This window comes from Leptonychotes weddellii, chromosome 10 (genome assembly GCF_054177405.1).
Source record: "Leptonychotes weddellii isolate Sample4059 chromosome 10, ASM5417740v2, whole genome shotgun sequence".
Taxonomy (NCBI): Eukaryota; Metazoa; Chordata; class Mammalia; order Carnivora; family Phocidae; genus Leptonychotes; species Leptonychotes weddellii.
Genome location: NC_138378.1, coordinates 15,708,795 through 15,727,331, shown reverse-complemented (window position 1 = coordinate 15,727,331; position 18,537 = coordinate 15,708,795). Strand labels below are relative to the sequence as shown.

General features: G+C 41.4%; 1 protein-coding gene across 1 annotated transcript in view; it reads right to left on the bottom strand.

Annotated features, from left to right (window-relative positions):
* PTPRT (protein tyrosine phosphatase receptor type T) overlaps positions 1 to 18,537 on the bottom strand; it is a 337,632-nt gene that overhangs the window by 194,791 nt on the left and 124,304 nt on the right. Inside the window, exon 8 of the mRNA XM_081832270.1 lies at positions 12,544 to 12,817. Coding sequence (XP_081688396.1) covers positions 12,544 to 12,817 — 274 coding nt within the window. The remainder of the gene's footprint in view (positions 1 to 12,543; positions 12,818 to 18,537) is intronic.

The following is an 18,537-nucleotide window of genomic DNA, read 5'->3' as shown; positions in this document are numbered from 1 at the left end:
ACCAGCTCCTAGTTTCATTGATCTGTTCTACTGTTCTTTTAGTTTCTATTTCATTGATTTCTGCTCTGCTCTTTATTATTTCTCTTCTCCTGCTGGGTTTAGGCTTTATTTGCTCTTCTTTCTCCAGCTCCTTTAGGTGTAGGGTTGGACTTCTATCTATATCTCAAAACCAATCCTATAAAATCTCCCCAAGTCATGGAATGATACAATTTGAGTCTCTGCTTAGGTGCTTCCTTTGCAGGACACACCCAGTCCTCTGACCTATTGTCTGCATGAGAAATATTCACTTATCTTCAATATTCCCCTGAAATATCATTTTTTCTATGAAACTTTGCCTAAAAATCTTCTCATCCCCTCCATTTCCAGGCTACCAATTGTACACTGGGTACTCCACCAATGAGATTCCTGATATGGTTTATTATACACATTTGTTTTCAGGACTGTCTTTTCCACTGTATTGTGGGTTCTCTGAAGGCAGGGATTGTAGCTTATTTAACTGTGTATCCCCCCACTGACTCACAGCAAGCCCTTAATAAATAATTGTTGAATTTTTATCATCATCATCATCAATATCTCCTTACAGAGAAAGAATGGCCAATGACGACACAATTTTGCAGAGTAAACAAATGCAGATAAAGTGTGGGAGATTGGGTTCAAGTCATGGCTCTGACCTTAGGCAAATCACTTTCCCACTCTGGACTTTTTTCTTTTTCTGTCATAAGAAGGGATCAGCACAATCTATAAGCTCCCTTCCCAAACTACATATCATGCTTTTCATTCTTCAGCACCAGAATTATACTCTAATGGGGATATCAGAAGTATGGTTCCTGGGCCTCATGGAGACAGGTGTAGACTTTTCACCAGAGACTCGGGACTCCCAGGTCTAAATCAACCTAAGCCAGGGCTGTCCTTCATGCCTCCCTGCACAGCTCTTACCTGACCTTAATGATCACTGCTCTCAGTGAGAGATCCTTTCAGTTGTAATTACTAATTGATGTTTGTAAAGTCTTTGAAATTCTCAGGTGACAGACGTAATCAAAGGCCAATTTATTATGATAATTGTTATTAGTACAGCTCCTCATTATTTGTTGATGTTAACGGCAGGGCCAGCAGGTGTTTCAAGATTGAGCAGGGGATTGAGGCTGGCCATATCTGGGGGGAGAAAGAGATAAGTGTGGATGTGTGGGGAATTTGAGGTCTTTTAGGGACCCCTGCTGGTTTCAGTCTAGCCAGATTCCACTTTGTGGGGTTATGAGTCAGCCTGAAGCAAGGCACTAAATGTACAAAGCTGCCTAAAGGCATTTTTACATGCAAAGATTCAAACCTAGCTCTGTGTCTTCCTTCTGGAATGTGCTCTGGCACATTCTGAGTCTTGGTTTGCTCATCTGTTAAATGAAGATACATACAGTATCAATTTACACTTGCTGTATAATTGTGTAATTTACACGTGCTTGAGGCGCGTAAGAATGGATGTGGGAAGACCAATTATGAGGCAGGTTTCCCAGGCAAGAGATGATGATATTCGGGACTAAGATGGTGACAGTGGAAATAAGAAGAGTATATGGACTGAAGAAAATTTCAGAGTGCAGAACCAGTAGGATTTGGTGACAACTAGATATAGAAAGTGAGGTGTCTTGGGCAACCCAGACTTCTAAGACAGGAAAGACCCAGGGATCTTTTTGGAGGGGAGGAATGAACAATTCAGCTTTTAAGAAGTTGTTTACTACTTCCATCAGTCTCTTGTAGGTTTGGTTTATGTGAATCTCACCAACTCTGTAGCCTGATAAATTGAGTTAATGGGTTTGCAAACTTGGGGGCCATGATATGAAAGTTGGAACTTGACCAACATTCAGTTTCTAGGAAGGGCCTGCAGAACTGCCCACTTGTTTCTCTGTTAAGTACATTCCCAACCTCCCTTTGAAGTCTCATACTTCCCTTCTTCTCGATGCATCCAGTGTGCCAACTGGTCTCTCTGTACACTTCGGACTTCACTGATTTTGTTTCTCCTCCCTGAATTAGCCCCGCCCCCAAACCCTGTTCACAGTCTATTCAAATCTGATTTTAAAAGTCTGTGTACCCACTGATTTTTAAAGATTTATTTATTTGAGAGAGAGATTGAGAGTAAGAAGGAGAGAGAATCTGAAGCAGACTCTGCACTGAGCACAAGCCCGATGAGGGGCTCAATCCCACAATCATGAGATCATGACCTGAGCTGAAACCAAGAGTTGGTCGCTTAACCAACTGAGCCATCCAGGCACTCCCCTGCGCACCCACTGATTTTGCTTTTTCTTTCCTTAGCACACCTCCATACTCTACCTCATATATATCACCTGTGATATTCTGATAATGATAGCTGAAATTGTTTATTGCATACCAAGCACCATGATAGGCATTTTTAATGCATCTTATTTAATATTTATAGATCTTTTTATAAAGTTGATACTATGGGCATCAAAATTTTCCAAATAAGAATGTGATTAAGAAAGACTAAATCACTTTCCTAAGGTCACATGGATGGTCAGTGCCAATCTGTGCAACAGATCCCATACTAGACATATTTATCAACAATGCCTAGGGAAAAGAAACTTTGATATCCATTAATCTTATTTAATGGAATCAATTAATGGCATTAATGATATTATACAGCACAAGAAACAGAATCCTTAAATGTAAATGGATCCATTAAATTCCAGTTTAATACTATATCACAACATTGATGGATAAAGGACTAATGAGGTGTTGGAATAGAGATATTATGATATTGACCAGTATGTCCTCAGGGCTCCTTATGTAAGAATGTATATGATAAATCTCCCTTCTAGTGTCTCCCATGAAAAGTATGTATGCTTCTTTCTTTCCACTAAGAGAAGTTTTGCAAACCTACCATACAATTTTATTTTATTATGTCATGTTAGTCACCATACAATACATCATTTGTTTTTGATGTAGTGATCCACGATTCATTGTTTTCGTATAACCCTCAGTGCTCCATGCAGTACCTACCATACACTCCTTTTGCCTTCACTTCCAGGAAGCTCAAGAGATATAGATAATGTTCTATCTCATTAGCCACCTATATTAGGCCTCTGGTGTAATGACAACCTTTCTGCCACTAAGATTCTTGAGCTAACTTAAAATTTCAACTAAGTATGTATACATATTCTTATATATATATACATATATATACACATAATTATATACAAATGCCAAAATATTTATGTGTATTATGTACATATACACATATGCTGAATTTGCACACACACACACACTCATGTTAGTAGTATCTTCATTCAAAAGGTGCTTAGGAATGTCACAAAATTATCACACCTATTGTTTATTCCTCACAAAGACCCCAGTGAGCTTGGGAGGGCACATCTCATCCCCATTTGACAGATGGGGAAACTGAAGGTTAGCAGGCCAGTATTCAGTTTAGGTAGCTGAAAACCAGCAGAGCCAGTTATTAAACCCATGGATCCAGTACCCAAATTCAGAGGTATCTGAACTTTTTCACCATTTGGGGGCCAACTGAGCCAAACTTCATGAGGACCCTTGTCTTTGGAAGGGGCCCAATGGAAGCAGAAACCCCTGCTCTATGGAAACTTAGGCAGTTACTTCCATGAAACTTTTTAGGACTGGGGGCTGGATCATTGATGCCTCAAGACCCAGGCTGACAAGATTATCAGCTGTCAACATTTGGGTAACCTTCATTTCCTTTTCCAAATGAGTCTAAAGTATATTTGAATCAAAAGGAAAATGTTCTTGGTCCCTCAGGTCTCATACTGTAATAATAAAATCTGTAGGAACTGTAAGTGAGTGGAAAAATAAATTAGCAACCTGGGAGAACTCATTTTGGTATTTGTACAAGGTGACACTCAGGGAATTTCTCTGTCACTTGGAAAAAGAAGTTTGAGCCCCAAGAAGCCTTAGAAACAGCAGGTGCTAAGGTTCACATAGTGGAATGGAGCCCAGAGGTAGGTATGCCCAAGGGGTTGGGTGATCTCCAGGATCCAAGGATTGGGAAGGAGGACTAGGCAGGTTGATGGGGCATGAAACCTAGGCTCTGGTGACAGAACAGAACTGGGAGGAGCACTGACCAGGCCAAAGGTCTCCAAAGTGGTTACAGAAAGGTTTGGTGATAACCCTGGATTCCAAATGTCCATTTCAATCCTCTGCTGTTACAGAGCTGATAAAATCCAGAAACAGGTTCCTAATAGAGGACTATGGCAACAAGTCAGAAAAAGGATATGTGGAGGTCTTTGGTTCACAGTTTTCTGTTACTCTGGATCAGCAATTGATGGGTGGGAGAGGTCTAAAGTTTTCTGAGGTTTCTCAACCACACTACATGGTAGACTTGGAAGAACCACTGCCTTTCAAAGTGGAATAGTATCACAGGGAATATTAGACATTTCTTTACCATGTATCCATGGAGATAAAGAGAGAAAGCTGTTACTAAAATCCATTTCTCAGTATGAAATAACTGAGATGCTATGAGATTATTGGGTGCTGATGGGATGGCAGGCCATCTATCTACGGATTTAAATGGAATCACTTTGTTTGTGAGACCAATCAGGAAGTAGCACAGATGATAGTACTTTCTTAGTGTCTGGGATACAGTAGGTACTCAATAATAGGAAGTTCTTAGGATCTATGATAGAACTGTACAGGTGTTTAAAAAATGAGTGTGGGTATTGTGGGAATTTGAAGGAAAAGCTTCATAATGGTGCATAACGGGGAAGTGTGGTGGTCATTAGGGATGGTCTCAAATATTCCAGTTCACATTCTAGGCACATAGTTGGAATGCACTGCCTCATTCTTTTTGAAGTTTAGCATGGCTACATGACCAGCCTTGGCCAATGGAATGTGAAAGTGCTATGTGTCATTTTGTGTGGAATTTTAGAATCCATGTCCTATTTTGCCATATTACTCTTTCTCTGCCTTGGTGATTGTGGAAGCATATGTCAAGATGGGCCTTCCGTTAGCCTAAGCCTCTAAGTTACTATGATAAACAGAGCCCTTCTGCCGACCCATTTTGAACATGTAGGAGGAGTGAAAAATCTTTTTTTTCAGATAATACACTGAGATTTCATGGTTCTTTGCTACTATAGCATAAATTAGTTTGTTCTAACTAATATAGGAGTTTTCTTATAAATTCCATGACAGAATATCTAAGACCCAAGCCATGAGATACCCTGTGTGAACTTCACTCTAACCTTTTTTGAGCTTGGGTCTCCCACATCTTCTCATTCCATGGTCCACCTGAGATTTTCCCACATGACATATGAGCAGTCACTAAAGTAGAAATAGAATCAGGAAATGGGGTTGGGAGGGGCAAGATTACTCCCCAAAGACAAAATCAATTATGTCACAAGATTCAACAAGAACAGAGGTCAGGCTTGGAACCATATGTGAAACATTAAGAAAAATAAAGCCTGAAATGGGGTTAGGAAGCAGTTAAGTCATGGGTGAGTCAAGGCAGTCAATAGCTGCCACATAGACATGGTTCCTAGGTCAGGTAAGGATGCTCCAACCTTCCCCTCCCTCAGGACAACAGCTGCAGGAAAGCAGCAAAAGGGAAAAGAGAACAAATATTACAACTGTGACAGATGACTTTTACGTATTGTCTCATTTACTCTCCCCAAATTTTGGGGAGGTAGGTCATTAATCACATCATACATCTTGAGATAATAAGTAACAGCTCAAGTTCACATCACTGGAAATAGCCAAAATTCAGAGCCAAGTCTGTCTGATGCCTACCTCTCAATTCTTTCCATTCCACCATGCCACAGAGAATCAAGCATGTACAAATGTTCTTTTAATAGTGCTTGGACACAACTAAATATAGCTTCTTCCAATACATTCAGAGACACAGAATTTTCCCTAACCCAGCTCTACCTAGATAATCCTAACTGTTATAATGTGATTACACTGCAAACATGAGGACCCATTCAAAATAGCATCTGGCTTCCAACTGCTCTCCAGAGGCAATTGAGTTCAGGAGCTGGAAAAGAAAGCGAGAGAACAAGAGCAATCACCCTTCTACTTCCCACTTCTCTTATTTAGATCACCATTTGGCAGAGGCATCATCAGGTTAAATGTGTCCCTACATGATGAAAAAGATATGGCAAGGTAAGAGTTTTCCCATTACATAAATAGAACACACACAACAGCCCTGCCCAAGAAAAGGTGGCTTCTGGTGGATATTTGCATGAATTTGCCACACTTGTTTTGCAGCCAACCGTTAATTATGGTCCTTTCAACTTCACAATCATGGCTAATGGTGGTGGGGATGCAGAGAACAGTAGATTCAGCAGACCTCATTCTGGGAAGAGTGGGGGGAAAAACAATGCAAAACTGTACCCACCTGCTGTTTACAACTGAGACAGCTACTCTGGGTACCATTTGGAAGATTTGGAAGAAATCAAGGCTGCCCAGGAGGAAATCAAGGCTGCCCAGGAGCCTGGAGCTTGGGAAATGAGACAGCTGGGGAAAAGTCTCACTATTATGACGGAAGGAAGGTCCTTTAGGGCTCATCTGTCTGTGGTGAAAATAGCTCATAACTACATCTCATGCACACTAGATGGAAATTCAGACTGTGCTGACACTTATTTGGTGCCTTTCAGAATTTCAGATCTTTCCTCATTTAATCCTCAAAATGATTGTGTGAAGTGGTATTACTATTTCGATAAGTGAGGAAACAGACTCAGAGAAAACAATCATCATTCATTCATTCAGTCATCAAACAATCATCAGGTATCTACTATGTGTTAAATATTGTACTCAGTATGGAGAACACAGCAGCAAACAAATAGAGCTGCTACCTCCTGGAGCTCTCAGTCTAAGGAGGGAGGTATGCACTACATAAACACAAGTGAAATTAAAAATATGCTCAGTGTTATAAAGAAAAACAGGTTAACATGTGAGTACTGGCGTGGACAGCTCTTAGATAATATGACTGGAAAGTTCCTAGAGGATGTGACATTGAAGATGAGGCCTGAAAAATGAGAAGGTAGTAGTTCTGCAAAGAATGAAGAAAAGAGACACTCAGGTAGAATTACAGCCTGCATAAGGGACCCAAAGAGAGAAAAATACCTTGGAATGTTTGAGAAATAATGTTTTAGAAAATGGTAAAGAGAGGAGAAGTAGTGAAAATGTAGCAGGCATGGTGTAACTGTATCTGAAACACAAGGCAGGTTCTGGGCACCCCTTTTTAAGGAGGGCATTGGAAAAGTGGAGTATGACTATGAGAGTATAGAATAAATAGGATTAAGGAGATACAGAAAATCATGCCATGTGAGAAACAGAAGTAACTGCATGTTAAAATATCAATAAGAAAGAGCCTGGGTAGCCAAAGATGGTAGTTGGTACTGTTGTATTTCCTCCAATAGGCTGACATGGGAAAGAAAGATTTGATTTGTTCAAATCAATACAAGTGCTCAAGAGTAGAGAGTTAAGGAGACCAAATTTGGCTTTACAGAAGGAAGAAAGTTATAATAATTTTACCTGCTCCACAAAGGAGTCAACTCTTTCCCTCCAGAGAATTGCAGTGGTCAAGCTGAGGCTCTATGATACCCTGCCAAGAAGACTTTATTGGATCTTTATTTGTTGTCTGCTGGTCTACATTAGATAACACTGCAAAATCATCCAATTCTAAAATGCTATAATAGATCTATAATATAGCTCTACCCAAAACAATGGTTACAATATGGCCCGATTCACAAGAAAGACTGGCACTGAGGATTCAGCACCAAGGACAGCGCACTGACAGACAGCACTGCCCTTGTTTTCTTTCTGTAAGAGTATTACTCAGCTATCAGAAAGGATGAATACCCAACTTTTACATCAACATGGATGGGACTGAAGGAGATTATGCTAAGTGAAATAAGTCAAGCAGAAAAAGTCAATTATCATATGGTTTCACTTATTTGTGGAACATAAGGAATAGCATGGAGGACATTAGGAGAAGGAAGGGAAAAATGAAGGGGGGTGGAAATCGGAGGGAGAGATGAACCATGAGAGACTATGGACTCTGAGAAACAATCTGAGGATTTTAGAGGGGAGGTGGGGGGGATGGGTTATCCTGGTGATGGGTATTAAGGAGGGCACGTACTGCATGGAGCACTGGGTGTTATACACAAACAATGAAACATGGAACACTACATCAAAAACTAATGATGTACTGTATGGTGACTAACAACATAATAAAAAAAAAAAGAAAGCATTAAGGGGTAAATGTGATATTACTAATCTGATCAAAATTCCCAATAAAAGTGCCTGTCAACAACTCATACTTCACAAAAATGTCTGCAAGGATTCTGAGCATCATGCCTCATAATGCATATCATACTTGAGTTCTCCATAGTGTTTATAGATCTGGATTACAATACTCCACATTTATATAGATTACTGGAAAGTTTACAAAATGTCCTTATCCTCATCCTATTAATAGTCAACATAGATCTTAAATCAACAGTTAATGAGTGACCTCCACATTCATAAATCTAATGACACATTATTAGATTAGACACAAATAGACACAAATCTATTTGACACATTATTTCACTTAGTTATTTTTACATCTCCCCTACTAGAATGTAAACAGCATGAGGGCAGGGATTTTTAACTGTTTGGCTTACTGTTTTACTCTGGGCACTCAGAAGTGCCTTTTTTTTTTGACATATAGTATGTGCTTCCTAGATGTTTGCTTAATATATTTAACTCTTTTTTAATAGCTTACTTAAAGTTAGAGTTACTAGGGTTTTTTTGTGTAAGTTAGTCTGATCGTAAAGGCTGGATATTTAGCCACTCTGCTAAACTGAAAAACAAAACAAAACAACTATCCTTAATATCCATAGAATAAATGTATCTGGACCCTAAAATTTTCTTACCCTGTTCTGACTGAAACCTGCAGATTAGGTTGGGAGCAATACAATTGATAGTAAATTATTCAATCGGGCCCACAAACATCCTGCAACAAATGGCCATTTTTACTTTCCTTTAATTTGTCTTAATTTAGTATGACTTTGCCCCATCCTTTGGTTTTAATCTTCTAGTGATACAGAAATATCTTGACCCAAGATATTTTTTCCTCTTTTATGAAGGGAACAAAGCACCACTTGAAAAAACCTAGTGCTTTTGTCTTCTGGCTTGTTTTATAGTTGCTGATTTTCATGTTTACTTATAGTTTCCTTTGCTTTTCCACCTTTTCTTTGTAGACTGTTGTTTTCTGGCTTTTTTAGGATAGACTGGAAAGCTGCCTTTATGTTTAAAAAACTGTACTTTTCAAAAATTCTCAGTATCAAAAATAAAGTAGAAGTTATTTATTCCATCCTGTCTAAAGTGGGGAAATCAGATTTTTATTTACACTCATCAATCCTCCAACTCCTTTTCAGTTTTTGTTGACATAATAGCAAATTATAGACCCAGATTACAATGGTTAATTTTTTACATTATACATTTTCTCCTTAATTATTTTTATGTTAACATTCTCTTTTATAACATATTTATAGCAATTATTTAGCATTAACTCTGTGTTTAATTAGCTTCCATGCTCACTGTAGGTCATTTCATTCCATATATCTCTGTTCTTGATTTCTTTATTTTGACTCGTTGCTTGTTCAATTACTCTTTGAATGATTTATTAGAAGCAGGGCATGTGGGAGCCCCTGGATACTGAGAATGTCTTTCTGATGTATTTGCACAAGAACAACAATTTGGCTGATAAAGAATTTGTGGGTTATAACATTTTCTCCTCAAAAATCCTCCAGGCTTACTGCATTGTCTGCTGCCCTTTACGAGATGGAGAAATCTGAGACGGGCCAGGCAGAGATTTGTTAGAATGGCTTTTCTGCTCTTATGACCCTTTAGCTTAACTCTTTTTAGTAAAACTTAATACTAAATCCAGTAATTTGAAATAGTGTGTAGTTTTTCCCTTGCCAGAAGAAAAACAACACGCTGAGTGCCCAGCTCTCACGGCTTTTCCTCTCTGTTCCTGTGAAGCCAATGACACACTCAAGACCCCTGGCATAAGCATGAACCCAATTCTCTTAATTCCCTTCCTGAAAATCTTAGTTCCAAAACAGAAGCACACATGGCGTGGGCTCAAAGGCATAAGTAATTAAATGATCCTTGTTCATCTCGAAGCAATAGTAGAAACTGCTTCCTAGATGAGGTAGCTTCAGGTTAGGGTGACTTTTTTTCCCAAAGGCAAAACCCCATGTCTTGAGGAGACAGTCCACTGTGTGAAGTTTGGGAAGCAAAACTTCCCACAATCCTCCTGTGTCACCTGCTGTTCTGTTCAAGGGTCAACCATGCTTGGGTTGGGCAAATTCCACTTGGGGTCCATCTATCAATTTCTTGGGTTCTACAGACTTGGTCTCTTGCTAGGATTTTATTAGAGTCTTGGTAAGAATGTGACAGCAAGTGAATTGAGTGTAGCTGCTACTCTTCTTCACAGCATGGAAACCCAAAAGCACCTCTTGACATGTTGCCAAGAACAGGGAAAGTCACACCTTCTCAGAGTTGTGCTCCGCCAATAAACTGGCCAGTCTGGAATGCAGAGAACCAGGAACAAGATGGGCCCCCAGATGCTTTCTGCTCATCTTTATGTGTTCCTCTTCAATACACCAGAGTGCTTCATGCAGAGGGAAGACCAGATGGACAGATGGAAGGCAGTCTGGCAGCTTCTCTTTGTAGTTTTAAACTCTCTGTGAGGAATGTTGCTCGAGTAAGTAGTAAGTGCAGAACTGAAATACCAATGTGGAATTTAAATGGCTATGTGGACATTTAAAATGTTAATTAGTTCCTCAATCCAGGTTTCTCATAAGGTAATGACTGCCACTGACGGACTAAACTCTCTATCTTGGCCACCAGAGCCTATAGAAGCTATTCTTCACACACTTCACCAGATCTTGCTTTTGTCTCAGTGTCCCCTTCTCCAGTGAGCTTCTCACTTCTCCAGAAATACTGTGAAATATGGCACATACCAGATTCCCTTATGTTACAAAAGCTCTTGGAGGGTACCTACTTTATAACCTTAATATGAACTATAGGACCTAGCATATGTCAGTGTTTGTTACATATTTGTTGAATGAAATATAGCAACCTGAGATATGTCCACAAAAGCATCCTAGATAGAAAATACTTGTGTCATAAGAGGAACTAAAGACAGTGAACTTTCAGAAAATAAGACTAGATGGATGTGTTTGAACAGAGGGGAGGTGGATGGTAGGAAAGATCTTATGGAACTGAAAGAATGCTGCCTGAAAAGGTGATTGCATTAGCTATCTTGGGACCTAAGAGTCTAGACCAAGGGCAACAGGTAGAAGCTATAATAAGAGACAAATTTCAAGCAGTATAATAAAAGGACTTCTTAGAGTCATAGCGACCCCAAAGATCAGTAAAGTTACCAGGTAAAGAAGTGAGTTCTCTGTCATTGGAGATATTCAAGAATACGCACTATTACCAGTTAAGTGTGATGTTGTAAGGTTGATTGTTTTATGTGTAGGGGGAGGAAGTAGGTATTCGGTGATGTTTCAGATCTTTTCTAGCCCTGTGCTTTTGTGATGTTATGACTGGCATCCCATCTTGACCAAAGAAATATTTGACGTTAAAAAAGGTTACCTTGTCTTTGGGGAAGAAAACATTTTCTAATGTGACTATTGGTAATAATAAAAGAGTTAGCATTCACTGATTACAACATGCTTAGTACATTCATAAATAATAAATTGATAGGTATTATTTTGTAGGTGAGGAAATTAATCTTCAGATAGGCATGTGATTTGCCCAAAGGTAATTTGAAAGACCTTTTTATCTTTTATTATTTTTATTTATTTATTTTTAGAGAGAGAGTATGCATGCATGTGTGGGCATGCAGGGGTGGGTGGGTAGGAGGGGCAGAGGTAGACGCAGAAAGAGAATTCCATGAAGGATCCACGCCCAGTACGGGGCTTGATCCCACCACCCTGAGATCGGGACCTGAGCTGAAATCAAGAGTTGGTGGCTCAACTGAGCCACCCAGGCACCACAGACGTTTTATCTTTGAATACTGAAGTCCGCAAATTTTTTCTGTAAAGGGCCATATAGTAAATATTTTAGGCTTTATGTGGCATAAAGTCTTTGCCTAATCTATTCAACTTAGGACATCTGGGTGGCACAGTCTGTTAACCATCTGCCTTTGGCTTGGTCATGATCCCAGGGTCCTGGGACCGAGTCTCACATCAGGCTCCTTGTCCAGCAGGGAGCCTGCTTCTCCCTCTGCCTGCCACTCCCCTGCCTGTGCTCTCTCTCTCTCTCTCTGACAAATAAATAAAATCTTAAAAAAAAATAAACTACTCAACTATACTGTTGTAGCATCAAAGCAGCCTTAGACTATATAAATGAATAGGCATTGCTGTATTAAAAAAATGTTTATATAAAAGGCATGGGGCTGGATTTGGTCCCCAGGCCTTAGTTTGTCAAGCTCTGCTCGAAAGCCATGCTACTTCTCATTTGAGAATGGGAAAATACAAACAAGGCAAGAAATGGCCTCCATGTGGCCGTACTTACTCCATTTGCTTTGCTGAGTGCCTGGAAGTAGATGCTGTAGCTTTTCAGAGGGGAAAGAGGAGGGTTCCAGTATCCATTGTATGTCTTATTGTCACCCACTGTAAATGGCTGGGTGACAGGCAGGTTGGCGGGCTTCAATTCAGCAGCAAAGTAGTGTAGAGAATCAAGGCTGGAGGCATTCCTATAGCTCACAGGCACTGAAAAGCACTCAATGATGTCAGCTGCCCTTCGTGACTTCTGAAGTCGCTCCTCCTTGACAACCAGCTGATAAACACTGGACAAGAAAGAGAGGCAGATGAGCAACTATCTAGAAGGATGAACTTGTTATTTATCACCATTTCTGTCTACAACTAAACCTCCCTCCTGAGCTTTAGAATTAATAAATCTACTGCTTTGTAGAAATCTATCTCCATTTAGATGTCCCAAGGCCAGCTCACATTGAGATAGATCCAAACTGCAACACGGTCCCAAGCCCTAAACACCTGCCTCCTCCTTCTATGTTTGTTTGTTTTTTTTTTCTTAACAAAGGGTAGCGTTGCCCATCAAGTGATGAGATCTGGAGTCGGGGCTCATCCTCAATTCCTACCTCCTTAGATCTCATTCTGCACTTATAATCAAAAAGCCCTGTTGACATCAGCAATCTGTACCTGCCCTTCTCCTTTCTTTCCCTTCACTGATAATGCTGAGGTTGGGCACTTCCCTACCTCTTACCTGGATTCAACTGGTCTCTTTGCCTCTAACTTATCTATCAACTAGTCAACACTGATCTTCCTGAACATATAACACTGTCCCTCTTCAAGCACTCTCATAAGCTCTCCATTATCTGAATGATATAATCTAAAGCCCTCATCCTGGCATTGGGGACACTTGTGCCTGGCTTCCAGCCTGTCTTTTAGAAACTCTTGGGATGAACCCCTCATTCCAGCTGCTCCAGACCCCGTGCTACTGCACAAACATCCTGTGGATCCCACTCCATGCCATCATCAGTTCATGCTTCCTCCACCTGCAATGCCCTCCACTTCTGCCAGTGGAAGCCTTTCCCTAAAGACTGAGTCTATCTTTCATCTCCTCATTGAAGCCCATCTAGACCTTTCCAATCTGAATGAGTCTTCCTCCTTAGTTCCCCTACAATTCATTAATGGATATCTCCTTGGGATTGCAATAATATGTACACGGAACTACTGTTTCTCTGGCTAGACTGTGACCTTTTGGACAGTGGGAGTTGTGGCTTAGTTATCTCTGCATCACTCCCTCCACCATATACTGCTGAATAGGTTGCCTGATAACCATACAGTGATCAGTGAATTCTTGTTCAAGTGAACCAAATTAAATTGAGCTAAAACTGAAAGTAGGCATGAAACCAAATATGACTGGATGCAGAATCCCTAGTCAAGATAAACACTCCAAACTCCTGTACAAGATCACTTGTACCATTCCTTTCAACTTAGAAGGAAGTAAGAAGGTGCTAGTGTGTGAAGAGAGATGACCAAGCCTTTAATGAACACCAGCTATATGCCAAATGTGTAGGCTCTTTTTATAAAAGTTATCCTAAAGTTTGTGCATTTGGATAGCATTTTACGATCTCTTTGAATGTCCACAATTTGTACTTCTCTTGAGAAATGCTGTCCTTTTTTTAAAAAAGATTTTATTTATTTGAGAGAGAGAGAATGAGAGAGAGAGAGAGAGAGAGAATGAGAGAGAGAGAGAGAGAGAGAGAGAGAGAGAGAGAGAGGAGCAGACTCCCTGCTGGGCCGAGAGCCTGATACAGGGCTCGATTGATCCTAGGACCCTGAGATCATGACCGGAGCCGAAGGCAGATGCTTAACTGACTGAGCCACCCAGGTGCCCTGAATGAATGCTCTTCTTTTAGAAGGTCCTTACTCCATAGATCTTGGGACTCAATTGCCCAAAGAGTACCCCCAGGAAACTTTTGTGAATTAATGAGGTGATTGCAGCAGTGGCCCCAAACCAATTGTTTAAAGATGGCATAGTGAGCTAGCACATGGTTTATGAAAATGGAATGTGGTGCAGGCTACCATCTTTTGATCAGGCTGTCCATCTAAAGACATTTGGTTAAGAAGCACAACTTAGGCAAAGACAGAGGCACAGGACTATTTCAATTAAAAAAAAAAAGGTACAGAGGGACTGACCCAAGGAAACATGCCACACTCAACATGGCAAATCTTCCCCCTGAATCTCCTTGAGCATGGGGATCATCGGCAACGCAAATGGGAAAGAAATAGGCATATGAATGTCCGCCACACTTAGAATGTGGTATCTGAGTTGAGGTGAGCAATGGCTCAGCAAGCATGTGTACTGTTAGGCACATCTGAATGAGAACTGAGTGGCCCAGAGGGCATGTGAGTGGCATGTGAGTGAAAGTGGCCCACGTTTCTGGGAATGCAGACTACATTTGAGTGTGAGCAATGTCCAAATGAGCATCTTTAGGACTTGGGTGTCTAAAAACTGAGCAAACATATATACTCTTGGAATGAATGGGTGTGACATCCAGATGAATGTCACTTAAGTGTGTACACACCTAAATGTGTATGACATCTGAGTGTGTATATGTGTGTGTGACATCATCTATATATGTTCATAAAACTGAAGTCAATAAACACCTAAATTAAATGAGGACTTCAGTGTTCATTCCCTCCTCGTCAACCCTGGGGTCCTTCTGAATGGTATAATCACTTTGTTTACCAGGACAGGTAAGCTCAAAACAGTCTCTGAAAGACATCACAAAGACCCAAGATCCAAACCTAGAGGTCATGAGGTGAGAGTGGAGGGGTGTCTATAACAGTTTTCAAGACCCCCACTGCTTTACATGTAACAGCAGTCTCAAAAATCTGGCTAGAGTGTTAAGGACTGCTTATTGAGGGTTTATGATTCATGCAACTCTAATCTATGAGGGAAAGAGCAAAAGGCAATGAACAGAGAAGGAGCAACAGTCTCTTGGGTCCACCTGTGGAGGCTTATAGTAGCACCTATAAGACAGAACTGGGCTTGGAAGCACTCAGCCTATCCAAGCCTCATGCCCTCCTGACCAGGTTGGGAAGCATGAACAGCCTCATCCCTAGGAACAGGGGTTGCAAAGAGCTGTGAGTCCCTGCTTTCCCCTGAGGCCCAGTCTATCCCTAACTACTCTCGGGTTAACCCCGTCCACATAAGAAGACCTCTGTTTTCATTTCTAAGCCCGAAACTCTCATGCCATTCCTGACTCCTGTCACCCTTCCCCTCTAAATTGAGAACCCAAAGCCTTGGGAGCTTCACTGTGGCTGGATCTCATTCCTGGAATCACTTTCTGTTGTCCTTGGCCCTACTATGATGGGATGGATCAAGAAGAGGCACAAGGCTGGCCTGAGCACTGCCCATGACCTGCATGAGATTCCACAGTTGTGGACAGCTAAACAGTGGGTCTTTGCTGGGCTCTGACACATGAATGTTGCCAAAGGCTACAGAGGGAGGCAAAACATGTCTCCAGGCATTGGCCTGTGATCCTGACACCAATGTGACTATTGACTCAATTGTCAATTCAACCACACTCAGTAGCCAGATAACAGAAGATGCTGAGGCTGACACAAATGGCCCCTGATTGTCAAATTGCAGCAAAAGTAGAAAGCCAGACTTCTCATTTACAGTGTTGTACCCTTTTTTCTCTACTTTCCTTCTTTTTCTATAAGCCAACAAAATGTACAAAGGGCCTTCTGAATATTTCTTACTTGGTAGCCTGAACTACTTAGCTCTATCCTACCCAGCTTCTTCTGAAATCACAAAGCCTCACAAAGGATATATTTGAGGAGGGGGGGTGTTAAACTGTGCTGTCAACATACAGTTCACATACAATTGGGATGAATGTGCCAGAGTATAGCCAGCAAGACCCTCAGGCCCATTGTGCCTGCAGCTTGTCTATTCAGAGGCAAATCTGCAATTGCAGTCAGAAAACTATAAACCATTTGGTCGTATAAATCTTTCTGCCAGTGGATCCAGCCTCTCTCCAAGATCAGGAAACTCTGATGAAGGAGGAGGAAGGAAGAGATGGCACGTGCAAGCGTGCCCTGATACATACACTTGAGGAAGTGGGGGCAGGGTTGGGTGGGTGGGGGGACAAGACAGTTTCTTTTTGTTTCTTGTCGTAACTTCATTCTGATCATCATTCTCTTGGAAATATATTTATCTAAGCTCTTTTCAGTCTGCTGATAATGATGAAATCATACCTAAATGAGAAGAACTCCACAAAAGTCATATCTCAAGTGCAAAAGAAGTCATTGCAATACACTATTCAGGAGCATTTGTGAAGTTTTTTTTTTTTAGTAGAAAAACCCTGATAGTATAAGAAGAACTTAAGATGCTCACCTCACAACATGTAGCATTTATTCATATATTTTCCCCTCCTGTGGCACCCCCTTTATTTCTCCCAATGAGAAGATGGATATTTGTGACCATATTTTGTGCATAAGTTCTCCTGAGAGTCTCTTCTTGCAGGATCCTAAAAGCAGCTACTCATCAGGAAAGGTGAAGCGGAATGTGCACGTTCTTTCACCTCCCTGGCTTTGGCTTCCTCACTGCAGCTCACCTTCAAGGTCCACTGGTGATCCTCTTTGCTGCAGTGACTGCCCCCAGCCCTCTCTCTCCAACTGTTCAGACTAAGGCTTGCCTGCAACTTCAATCCTCTAGTTTGTATCTCTTGAGACTAGAACACTCTACCCAGTCTCATGTCCCAAGACTCAGCCCATACAGAACAGTTGCTTCAGACACCTTGAAGAGCAAGACACGCAGGAATTCCTCTGCAGGTGTTAGAGGACCCTGCCACTGTAGACTTATGCCCCCTCTGATTCCTGAGCCAACAGTCCGGATGGGAACTCATGCTCCTCTGTGAGGGGCCAGGGGCCTATCAGAGCCATCCATCAATCACTAACACATCCCATGGCCCCCTTTGTGTATCCGGGAAGAGATCTCCAGTTAGGGCCTGTTATCCATTCAGAATGCTGAAGTCAGGTGGCAGAGAAGATGCTGTAGCTCACAGGTGAAGACTGCCCAGGTTCATAAAGGGATACATTTGGGCCCATGTTCTCCCAGAAATAGGCTTCATAAATTCATACCCATTAGTTCATACTGATATCCTCAATTCAAATCCACTAACACAAGTTCTTCCTCACCTTCCCTACTGCCTATTTTTCCTTTTTCCTGCAGTAAAAACCCTCATTTCCAACAACAGTATTGTTTAGTCATTTACTCTCTCACACAATACACACAAAATCATTTAAGAATTAACTCATCAATACCACAACCAACCTCAATACTTAAAAGTAAAATTCAAGACTTCTCTACTGCCCTGTTCCAGCCCCTTCCCAAACAATTCAGTCTTAAACCCATTACTTAAGGCAGAGTGAGGCAGGCATCCCTATGTGATGGGGGAAGCTATGGTGGCCCAGTGTGGGGATGGAAGCCCACCTAGAATCCCTGAGGCTAGTATCCCTGCAAGGTCAAAACTATGTTTGGAATACCATTAAGGTTCTATTTGCTTTTGCACTTTCAGCGTCTTACAAGCATACTCTTAAAAAGCCACAAGACAGGGCGGAGCAAGATGGCAGAGAAGTAGGAGACCTGGATTTCGTCTCCTCTCAGGAATTCAGCTGGATAGGGATCAAACCATTCTGAACACCTACAAACTCAACAGGAGATCGAAGAAAAGAATAGCAACAACTCTCTGAACAGAAAAGCGACCACTTTCTGGAAGGTAGGACGTGCGGAGAAGTGAATCCGAGACAATATTCAGGAGGATAGACGGTGGGGAAGGGGCCTCTGCCGGCCACTTCTGGCAAGTGATAGAGCTGCAGAGCACAAAATCGGAACTTATAAGTCTGCTCCGCTGTGGGACGATGCTCCGGTGGCTAAGCTGGGGGTGGAAGCCTCACGGGACAGTGTGGTCTCAGGACCCTCGGGGTCACAGAAAGACCAGGGGTGCCTGAGTGCGGCAGAGCTCCCAGGTAA